Below are 12,030 nucleotides of genomic sequence, written 5' to 3' on the forward strand. Positions count from 1 at the left end.
TATATGTTGCACACTTTCCTCTCAATAACAAAATAAACACTCGACAGACATGACAGTGGTGAGAAAATAGCAGTTAAATGAATAGTTCAGCCAAAAATGTAAATTTGCTGTTAGTTTACTCACCCTCAGGCCATCCAAGATGTAGGTGACTTGTTTTCTTGAGTAGGACAGATGGATGTATTTTATAAAATGAAAGTCAATGGCTACCGGCACTTTGAGAGTCAAAAAAAGCATATACAGGCAACACAAAATGAATACCCGTGGCTCCTGATGATATATTGCGGTCTTATGAAGCAAAACGATTGGTCTGTGCAAGAAACTGAAATTTTTTTATAACATTATTACCTTTAATTTAAGAGCCTCGGGCAACAGGGAAATATGATTCTTTTCTATTAATGGGTTCTTTTGGACAGTTTGTTTTAATCCTCTGGTTCAGTTCACTAGTTCATGTAATCATGCAGTGTACATATACACAATTATATCATTAAAGCACCCAGTAATGATGTGAAACGTGGATGTTTTACATGTCTAAAGCATATAATGTGAATAAACTAGTCTCCAAATGAGCTTTGTTCGATTTTGTTCACATTAGTTTGTTCTTTGATTTCACTTGAAGTGTATCGGGGCCTTTATGTTGCTAGTTTTACAGTTTCTAGCTGTTTGGCACTGGTTTAGTTGGTTTATCAGCAGGTCCAGGGTTGTCCTGGTTAACCACCGAGGCTGAGCTGGTGCTGGACTTGTTGAGCTGGTTTGCTAAACATAGTTTAAACTGGTTGGGAAATCAGCTGAAGTTGATGGTTGAGCAATTTCAAAACCAAAATGTTAAGAGTTTCTCTGAAGTTGTTTGAGGTGTGTCTGCGCTGTCTGTGCAGGAGCTGGTGAGTGAGATGGAGAGCGTGGACTCGTCTCTGAAGCAGATAAAGGAGAACGTGGCGGCCGTGCAGCAGAGCTCAGTACCGGGTCTGATCGGCTGGGGGCAGAAGGAGCTGGACGACAGTCAGAGACGCTGGGACACACTCAGTAAAGAGGTGAGAGAGATAATGACTGCTGGTCTTAACATCTGTTAGCTACACAGCAAGGGAAGAACTTGTACAAGGTGATTTATTCAAGTAGAAACCAATCATTAAGCCACTCCCCAACCCTGCTTGATTCAAGAACATGTTCTTCTGGGATAAGTCATGTTACGTGGATTTTGTTTGCAGTTGTTGAGTCGTGAGGAGCGTGTGAGTGAAGGCCAGGAGAAAGTGATGAATCTGAAGAAAGACGTGGCGGAGATGCGTGAGTGGATGATTCAAGTGGACGAGGAGTTTCTCATGAGAGACTTTGAGTACAAGAGTCCAGAGGAGCTGGAGGAGGCGCTGCAGGAGATGAAGGTGCGTATGAATGGCTTGAAAATAACAGATCTATAATAACTTTCATTATTTTATGCATTATATATTGTATTGCTTTTTAATGTACAGTTATACTTTTCGTATTTATCTATTTTAGTATTATTTATATACTGTTATAGAGTTTATACATTGAATTAGTGTTTTTATATTTAGTTTTTATTTTCAGTTGTTTATGTGCTTTTGTCATTTTTATAGTTTTTTTTCCTGAGTTTTAGTCATTTTAGTTCTTCAACTAATGTTTAGTTGGTCGCAAAGGCAACACTTCTAATGTTTACATTTTTCATATAAATTGATATTTTAGTTCAGCTTTATTTCTTAACAAATTATTTAAATAGTTTCAGTTTTGATACAGTAACACTGGTATTTTTATGTTTACTTTTGATTATACATAAACAAGTGATTATTATATATTGTTTGCTAAATATTTATTGGTAAAAATGAATGTAAAGTTGTACCTTTTTATGATTTAAAACTAATTTCGAGCAGGTTGTAAATGCCAAATAGTTTTGGTATTGTGTCATTTTTTGTGTTGTTGTTTTGTTGTGAAATGTTTTTGTTTTTTTTAATCTGTATTACTTTATTTTTTATAATTATTTTTCTGAAGCCCTGACAATGTTTCTTGTGCCAAAGGTTTTTCATGATAGTTGCCTTCCTTGTGTCTGACCATTTATTTATTTATTTATTTATTTATTTATTTATTTATTTATTTATTTATTTATTTATTTATTTATTTATTTATTTATTTATGTATGTATGTATGTATGTATTTATTTATTTATTTATTAACATACTTATAGACTTTTGTGAAAATGTTCTCTCTCCTTCTGTGTTTCAGAGGGCTAAAGAGGATGTGTTACAGAAGGAAGTGCGTGTGAAGATTTTGAAGGACAGCATTAATGTATTGACTAGTAAGACCCCCCCTGGTGGTCCTGATCTGAACCCTGAGCTCACCGATGTGCTGCAGAACTACCAGAAACTCTGTGATCGCTTCAAGAGCAAGTGCCACACGCTTGAGGTACACACACACAGACAGAGGAAGCCTTGCTATTGGACAGCCCTGCTCCAGGTGTGGTTTGGTTCCTCGTTGTTTAGCTGAGATCTGATGTGTTTGTACTGATGTTCAGGAGGTGTGGTCGTGCTGGATCGAGCTGCTGCAGTATCTGGATGTGGAGTCTGGCTGGTTGAACACACTGGAGGAGAAAGTTCAAGCCACTGAAAACGTCCCAGAAAACACAGAGTCTATCAGCCAGGCTCTGGAGGTAACGGCTTTCATGCTGAAGGTGTGGTTTAGCACTTTCAACACATTTTTGCAGCCAAAATCCAATAATTTCAATATCAATCCACGTCATTGGGAATTTCAAGTAAAGGTGAAAGATTTCCCCATTCAGATATCGCAATAGGGTTGGGAATCGAAATAAATAAAAAACAAAAAGTAAAAAAAAAAACGAGCGGAGGTAGAGGAAAGATACATGGCGGAGGCAGAGAAATCCGTGCGACCCAAGTCATCCAAGGTGTGGGAGCAGGGCGGCGTTATGCGTATGGCAGAGTATGGCAGTTGCCATACCCTAGCCCATTCAGGTGCTGTGAAAAATTATCCAAACTTGAGTCGCTTATAATTCGTTTTATTATTTTAAATCAGAGAGTTTTAAAAATAGTAAACCAATGATAAGCATTAAAATAACTTGTCAGTAAAACTCAGAACGCCATTGGATCATCGAGCTCTCAGCGAGACCTCGTAACTTCACCCGCCTCCGTTCAGATTGACGCGCACAAGACAGCCTGGAGGAGATGAGATCTCTGCTTTTTCGCAATGCAAGGGTGAATAAATAATTGTTTGAATAGTACAGCGTTTTCTTTACTCAAACACTATGTCAGTAAAGGATAATGTTTTTGTGTGTTTGAAGAGTGGAGAAGAATTAGTTATTTGCTGTCTATATACGTTTTAAATATCCTGTGCATTATGTGCATAAGCGCTTAATTTGAGATTTTGGCCAAGTGTATTAAACGACAAGAAAAAACTAAGCGCCCATATAGCTACAATCAAAGTTATATAACCTGTAAAAGTTGATGAAAGCATAATGCACTTAATGCACTTATGCACTGCATAACAGTTACAGCCGTTCTAACGACAGACAAAACACTCCATCTCCGTCATTCTCTGGTCAAAAACATTATTAACTCCATTTGAGCTTGATTTTCATATAATGTTAAGTGCAGGTGTCTGATACAATACCAACGCTAACGACGCAGTGTTGTTAAATTATTTAATTTTTGCACCCCCCCCCCCCCCCAAAAGTCTATATATTTGGCAGATGTAAAGCATACATGTGTATGTTTTTTGTGTTAGTCCATTTTTATTTTATTTTATTATTATTATAACAGCTCAGGGATGTTCAAGGAGCAACATGTTTGTGCACTTTCTAAAGATTTTAGTTCTGTTTTTGAATAAAGGGTTGGAAATGAATGCTTTTTTTGTTTTGTTTTTTTAAATCCGATTCATCGATTAATTGAAAAAATAATCGACAGATTAATCGATTATTAAAATAATCGTTAGTTGCAGCCCTAGATTCATCCAGTGATAAAACAAGTAAATCTTTGTCATTGAATCATTCAAAATAACACGTGATTTTGTTTAGCTGTCTAAAGTTTTTTCTTCAGAATCATGAGAGAACCACTAGCTCCATTTAAAAACAAAACAAACAAACAAACAAAAAAACCCTCAATTTATCCAGAATCATGCAGCTCTATTTTGCACATGAACAGCTCTTAAACGAGTCCAGTTTTTATGTAGCTGGCTGAATTTTGCTTTAGTCTTGGCAATGCATATTACTAATCAAAAATTAAGTTTTGAGATATTTACGGTAGGAAATTTACAAAATATATTCATGGAACATGATCTTTACTTAATATCCTAATGATTTTTGTATTTTTGATTTTGTATTGTTGGCTATTGCTACAAATATACCTGTGCTGCTTATGACTGGTTTTGTGCTCCAGGGTCACATATATGTGTTCAAGTTGCTCTCACAGATTTGTTGCACTGATCAACAGAAAGCTGCTTGGTTTGAAAGTGATACATTGCTACATTATTGACAATAGATTATTTTGCCCACAAACTGACCACACCTTAAGCGTTAAACATACAATGTGACCACATATGCTTTTTGATTATGTCTGATTGTGTCTCCAGTCTCTGGAGTCGGTTCTGCGTCATCCGGGTGATAACAGGACTCAGATCCGAGAGCTGGCCCAGACTCTCATAGACGGAGGCATTCTGGATGAACTCATCAGCGAGAAACTGGAGAGCTTCAACTCACGCTACGAAGAGCTGACTCAGCTGGTGTGTTCGTTTTTAACAGATCAAATGATTCACCAAAACTGATTCCGATTCACATCATATGTGCAGTGTTACATTCATGTGTGTGTGTGTTGTAGGCTGCTGCACGTCAGATGTCTCTGGAGCAGAAGTTGGGGACTCTGAGAGAGAGCGAGACGGCTTTACACGCACTACAGATGTCTCTAACGCAGCTGGACCAAAAGCTCACCTCGTACCTCACCGACCGCATCGACGCCTTCCAGCTGCCACAGGAAGCTCAGGTCTGAGCTCCTCGTTCACAACAGATACCACAAACCACACTCTTCTGACATGTAGATATTCAGAGATACTCAAGATTTCCAATCACCAATGACATATATCATTATATTACTTATATAATATTATAATACTCTTTTAGTCTTGTGCATTTAACATAAAGGGCCAGTTTTACTAAACAGGGCAAATTAGCGCGATAGCACAATTACAAAAGAGCACCGATGGGCGTGGAAATTTCTGCAGGTGATTTACTAACAATGCGCACAGTTAATTAAACAACACAGACGTGACATCTCATTTACATATCGACCAACGCAATATACCAAACGCAGCGCAAATTAGCGTAGTTGCGAATAGATTAATAAACAATAAAGAAAGAAATAAGCTACAGTACGTTGGAAAGAACCGGAGGCCAAAAAATGAAGGGTTGCAACAGTTTTGAAAATTAACTTTTATTTTTTGAAAATTAAGTTTTATTATAGTAAAAATGTAGTAACTGTGTTTTTTTGGTGCATTGATATCCATTTGTATAACCACAGTTTATGCTACAAATACTATGGTTAAACTATGGTTAGTGTAGCAAAACCATAGTTCATTTGTGGTTAACTGTAGTAGCAGTTTTTATTTGTAGTAAAACCATGGTTAATTTTGGTAAGGGCTGGTATTGCGTGATTCCTAGATGAGGGTTCCAAGTCGTCTTTTATTTCCTGAAGCAACTTAAAAATAACATGGCTTGGCAAACGATACGTTCAGATAATGTGTTCTTTCCAAATAAATGAATACGTGTCCATCAATTTCAAGCGCAAAATAGTTTAAGACATTCTTTTTTTGGGCGTTAAATAATGGCGCAAATGCCAGTAATTTGACGAGCGCAAACGTTAGTAAATCTCGTTGCGTGATTCATTTGAATACTCTCCTCCCATAAATTTTGCATCTGAACGGGAAACTCCTAGAAATGCATATTCAGTAAGGTCAGGTGCAAAAATAACTCTGTCCACGCCTTTTCAGAGCTAATTCGTCACTGCGCGTCTTTAGTAAAACCTGACAGTACTACTGTATTTTAATGCCAAAAGACGGTTTGCGCTGGTACAAGCTGTTAGTAAAACTGGTCCTAAAAATGCTCTCTGCAGGACATTCAGGCCGAGATTGCGGCCCATGAGGCCACACTGGAGGATCTGAGGAGGAGGAATGTAGGTAACGTGCCTTCGACTGTCCCAGAGGGCAAATCAGTGCGAGGAGGAACCCAACTGGACCAGTTACAGGTGAGACACAATATTGCCCCCGCAGGACAGGTGCGGTAATGCAAATCACAAGACTTTTTTTTTCCCACACCGTTCATACTTCACCCTGGTTTAGTTAATTAATCCTGGGGGCTGTTTCATAAATCAGGTTTACCAAATAAGCCAGGCTTATTTAATTTAGTCTGACTCCTTGTCAAATGATTTGGTTCCATAAAGCAAATTTAACATAACTCAAGCTCAGTCACTGTGGCAACTTAGGCTTATGATGCTTTTGGAAAACGCAGCCCAGGTTAGTTTCCCAGCATAAGTTGATCGTAGCTCCATTGGTTTCAATTGGTCTACGATGCGCTTAAGCTTACAATGCTTTTGGGAAACGCAGCCCAGGTCTAGAGCAGGCTAACTGTCAGGCTAAGCTGAGCTCCTCTAACACTGACCAAATAGGAACACATTGATATTACCACTGACTCTCTTACATACAATTATTTGACTTTATTATCAGTCCAAAAATAAAAGAATACAGAAAATGCAACCTAAATAAATCAAATAAATAAAAATATAGACTACAACTGACTGTATTTAATGTATTGTGCCCAAGATTTAATGACATTTTTCTAAGATATATGAAAATATTTTAACATAGTTGCTACTTGCGCATTCAGTTGATCAGCAGTTTGTAGCCATGCAACCTTTCTCTCGACTTTCTAACATTTACAGATGAATAATTTAACTGTGGTGTGTCAGTTATACACTGAGGAAAACCCAATCGTCTCAAAAGCATTAAACAGCACAAATATATTCTCTGTTTGCCGTGGTGGATCGATTTGATTTGAAAAAGCGCAATCTTGATAACACAATGTTGAACAACCTATAGACCAATATCAAATCTTCCTTTCATAGGTAAGATTATTGAAAAGGTAGTTTTTAATCAGCTGAACAACTACTTAAACTCAAATGGATACATGGATAATTTTCAATCTGGTTTCCGAGCACATCATAGCACAGAGACAGCGCTTATTAAGATAATAAATGATATTCGCTTCAATTCTGATTCTGGCAAAATATCAGTGCTGGTACTACTAGATCTTAGTGCTGCGTTTGACACTGTTGATCATAACATACTTCTAGAGAGACTGGAAAACTGGGTCAGGCTTTCTGGGATGGTACTCCAATGGTTCAGGTCGTACTTAGAAGGGAGACGTTATTATGTGAGTATAGGAGAGCATAAGTCTAAGTGGACGTCCATGACATGCGGAGTCCCACAAGGCTCAATTCTTGCACCGCTCTTGTTTTGCCTGTATATGCTCCCACTAACCAGATTGCCTATCACAGCTATGCTGATGATGCCCAGATTTACCTAGCCTTATCTCCAAATGACTGTAGCCCCATTGACTCCCTCTGCCAATGCATTGATGAAATAAACTGTTGGATGTCCCAGAACTTTCTTCAGTTAAACAAGGAGAAAACTGAAGTCATTGCATTTGGAAACAAAGATGAAGTTCTCAAGGTGAATGCATACCTTGACTCTAGGGGTCAATCAACTAAAAACCAAGTCAAAAATCTTGGGGTATTTCTGGAGACAGACCTTAGTTTTAGTAGTCATGTCAAAGCAGTAACTAAATCAGCATACTATCATCTCAAAATCATTGCAAGAATTAGATGTTTTGTTTCCAGTCAAGACTTGGAGAAATTTGTTCATGCCTTTATCACCAGCAGGGTGGGTTATTGTAATGGTCTCTTCACTGGCCTTCCAAAGAAGACCATTAGACAGCTGCAGCTCATCCAGAACGCTGCTGCCAGGATTCTGACTAGAACCAGAAAATCTGAGCATATTACACCAGTCCTCATGTCCTTACACTGGCTTCCAGTTACATTTAGGATTGATTTTAAAGTACTTTTACTCGTTTATAAATCTCTAAATGGCCTAGGACCTAAATACATTGCAGATATGCTCACTGAATATAAACTTAACAGACCACTCAGATCATTAGGATCGAGTCAGTTAGAAATACCAAGGGTTTACACAAAACAAGGGGAGTCCGCTTTTAGCCATCATGCCGCCCGCAGTTGGAACTAGCTTCCAGAAGAGATCAGATGTGCAAAAACATTAGCCACATTTAAATCCAGACTCAAAACTCATCTGTTTAGCTGTGCATTTGTTGAATGAGCACTGTGCTACGTCCGAACTGATTGCACTATGTATAATCATTTTCTATTCTTAACTGTTTTAAATTCTTTTTAAATCAATTTTTAAATCACTTTGTTTTTATTGTTGTGATTATTATTATTTTTTAATGACTATTTCAATTCCTTTTATGTAAAGCACTTTGAATTACCACTGTGTATGAAATGTGCTATATAAATAAACTTGCCTTGCCTTGATCCATGATCGACTTTAAGGGCTGCTTAAGAATAAGCGTCACATCAAATTATCTTAACTCATTGAACCTGGATTGAATTAGTGAGTATAAGCGAGTGTCTTAAATTGTTGGTTATGGAACCGCTTTTGTCCCGAGATTTTGAGATTTCATTCTGTACACGTGTTATTATAGTATAATTTATATAATATTTAATAGTTTTTATTCATTTTGAATTAGCTTTTTTTAGTTAATTGTTTTGTTTGTAATTGTAAAAGGTGTTTGTCTCGTTTTTTATATTACTATTTATGTTTAATTTATTTCAGGTTTAGTTTTAGGGTTTAATTCAGTTTTTATTTATTTTCAGTGTGCAATTGTAGAGCTTAAACTTAAGGTCATTTAAAGGTTACATCTAATATTTATATTTTATTTTATTTCAGCTTTATTTTAATGAACAAATTATTTTAACCCAGCATTTACAAAATAAATAAATAAATTACAAAAATGTTGAATACACGAAAACTGGAATGCACTACACCGCTTTTGCCCAGATTTTTTCCCCAGATTTTTGCTTTGATTTTCAGTCTGGAGAGATCAATGCTGGTCTCAGAAGGTCAGGACCAGTCTGCTGGGTTGAGTTGACGGATTTCACAGAAAATCGTGTAGTGTAGTGTTTTTATTTTCAGACTATGACTCCTTCCAGTTGGAGGATATTAAACATTCTTGATATTTTGAGCTGATTTTAGAGCACGCAATGCTTGCCTGTTTCTGTGTGAGTTTGTGGTGTTTGGCAATCTGTGATCAAAGTCTAGTAATGTGTGATATTCAGTCATTTAGTGTGCAATGCCCCGGGGCCGGCTGCATAAACTGCTTAGACTAGTCTTTAAAAGTTATTTATTTTTTAGTTTTTTCCTTTAAGACTGGTCATAACATTTTAAAGTCAGTTATAAAATGGGAGAATTATCTCATTTGAATCCAAAAAGTAAGTCTGATTACACTTGGCTAGCTACTAGTTGGTCAAACTAGTTCTTAAGACACAGTCTTAACATAGTGGCTATGTTTATGCAACTGGTCCCAATTTTTCCTCTGTAAGCATTAACAAAGTCGTCCAGTGTATGATGCCTAGCATTTTTAAATCTGTTCAGATTTTAATAGTAGTGTAGCGTATTCCAGCTTTGAAGTTTATCTTGTGTATCTCTGTTTTGTTTAGCGGAAACTCCGTGAGATTAGTACCAAATTCCAGCTGTTCCAGAAACCGGCCAACTTTGAGCAGCGAATGCTGGACTGCAAGAGGATTCTGGAAAACGCTAAAGCCGAACTTTACGTCCTTGACCTGAAAGACACACAACCAGAGGAGATCCAGACCCACCTGACCGGATGCATGGTGAGAAAACACACAGGCATTATTATTATAGTACGTATTAATATTTTGAATTGGATTTTTATTTTTATAGTTTTAATTTTAGTTTAAGTTTTAGCAATTTTGTTAGGTACTTTTGTCTTTTTTTATTTTTTCTTTCTTTGTGTATAGCTTTATTTTTATTTCAGTTTTAGTCATTGTAATTTTAGTAGTTTTAGTAGTAATTTTTGTTTGATTTTATTTTATTTTCACTTGTATTCGTTACCAAAATAATTTTTTTAATAGTTTGTTTTACAGTAACAACACTGAAAAACACACCTCATGGACTCACATACTGCTTGTGCTTTATGTATGCGTGTTGTTTTTATAAATGCAGAAACTGTATAAGATCTTGAGTGAGGTGAAACTGGAGGTGGAGACGGTGATTAAAACAGGAAGACAGATCGTACAGAAACAGCAGACGGAAAATCCTAAAGGAATGGACGAACAACTCACCGCCCTCAAATTACTCTACAATGAGCTGGGAGCTCAGGTCTGTGCACATTTACACACACACACATGGTTAACTGCCATAAAGTCTCGAAATGTGTTTTTTTTTAAAGTTGAACTTGCATTAGTATTACATGGCTTTCGAAACATGCGGCTCTCTTGTGCGAGACGCGAGTGCAACGGTGATAGATGTGTGAATGGCTTGGTTTCAGTTTTGACGTAAACAAGATCTTCTCTTTTGATCTTATTTTGAATAAACAACAAATGAACAACATCCAGTGGCTTCAACTGGATAGGCTAAAAAAGCATTAAAATGCAACGACACGTACATCGTCATCGCATCTTGTGCACCACTGTAAAGGCACCCTGACGCACACCTTAAATTCGAATGCAACATTTTTGCATTCAAACGTGGATTTTTATTTTAAATTCAATGAATATTCAAAATTCGAATTTTTTTTTTTTTGACAGCCCTACTGTGCACATTTACACATACATGTTTAAAACCGCAATAAAAGCAACGCACGCATGTTTTTTTTGTTTGATTTTTTACATTTTGCTTTTGCAACTTAAGGTTTTAGATTTGAAAAATAAAGGTTATGTTCAGCCTCTACATCCTCTGTATTTCTACTTTTCACCACCCAATCAGTTTCCAGTGGATAAAATCCAGTCAGAAATACATCACATTACAAAAGTAAAATGAGTTAGGAAAGCTATTTTTGTGTGGTTAGGTGACTGAGGGGAAGCAGGATTTGGAGAAGGCCTTGTCTCTGTCTCAGCGGCTGCAGAAGGACAGCGCCGCCCTGCAGGCCTGGATGAGCCACACTGAGACTCAGCTGAAAGAGAAGCTCAGCTCAGGAGACATGCCTGCCGATATCGAGACGGAGATCACATGGGCTAACGTGAGTGTGTTTGACAGTCGCTGGCTCATGGAGTCTTTACACCGAGTGTGTGTTACATGAGTGTTTGTCTGTAGGGCGTGTTGAAGGAGTCTGAGCGCAAGAAGAGCGATCTGTCGGCGGTGATGGAGAACAGCGCCGCCCTGCAGGCCTTGGTGGAGGGCAGCGAGGCTCAGCTGGAGGATCAGCTGTTTGAGCTGAATGAGGACTGGGAGCGTGTGCACACGCTGATCGAGGACTGGCTCAGTGCTGTTCTGGTGAGTGACTGCTTGAACTTACATCAGTCATTTAGGTTCACATCATCCCAACAACTGCTTCATTCAGTTCTGTGTGATTTGTCAAGACTGATTGGAAAGATAGCAGCACATGATACACACACACACACACACACACACACACACACACACACACACACATACTTATAGATATCTAAATGGGGACATTTCATAGACTTTTGTTTTTATATTCAGCTAATTATAAATACTATAAACTAACCCAACAATAATTTCTGCATTTTTAGAATTAGTAAAGGGGAAAAAAATTATTTATTATTATTATTATTATAGTACTGTATACGTTTATTTTTATTTCCTTTTTAGATTTAGTTCAGCTTTTTTGTTTTTATTTGTTTGTCAGTAGTAATTTAGAAATTTTGGTACTTCAACTTAATACTTGTTTATTTAGCTGCCAAGGCAACATTTCTA

General features: G+C 37.3%; 1 protein-coding gene across 6 annotated transcripts in view; it reads left to right on the forward strand.

The window, feature by feature from the left end:
- The window catches only part of LOC131531755 (utrophin-like), a 248,003-nt gene that overhangs the window by 66,286 nt on the left and 169,687 nt on the right, over positions 1-12,030 (forward strand). For 5 of the 6 annotated variants that reach the window (XM_058762784.1, XM_058762788.1, XM_058762786.1 and 2 more), the window contains 11 exons: positions 873-1,028; positions 1,203-1,373; positions 2,227-2,406; positions 2,516-2,671; positions 4,582-4,731; positions 4,827-4,988; positions 6,114-6,245; positions 9,789-9,962; positions 10,315-10,470; positions 11,159-11,329; positions 11,404-11,583. In XM_058762784.1, the coding sequence (XP_058618767.1) occupies positions 873-1,028; positions 1,203-1,373; positions 2,227-2,406; positions 2,516-2,671; positions 4,582-4,731; positions 4,827-4,988; positions 6,114-6,245; positions 9,789-9,962; positions 10,315-10,470; positions 11,159-11,329; positions 11,404-11,583 (1,788 nt within the window). The remainder of the gene's footprint in view (positions 1-872; positions 1,029-1,202; positions 1,374-2,226; positions 2,407-2,515; positions 2,672-4,581; positions 4,732-4,826; positions 4,989-6,113; positions 6,246-9,788; positions 9,963-10,314; positions 10,471-11,158; positions 11,330-11,403; positions 11,584-12,030) is intronic. The other variant, XM_058762785.1, reaches the window with a different exon arrangement.

This window comes from Onychostoma macrolepis, chromosome 23 (assembly GCF_012432095.1).
Source record: "Onychostoma macrolepis isolate SWU-2019 chromosome 23, ASM1243209v1, whole genome shotgun sequence".
NCBI classification, from domain to species: domain Eukaryota; kingdom Metazoa; phylum Chordata; class Actinopteri; order Cypriniformes; family Cyprinidae; genus Onychostoma; species Onychostoma macrolepis.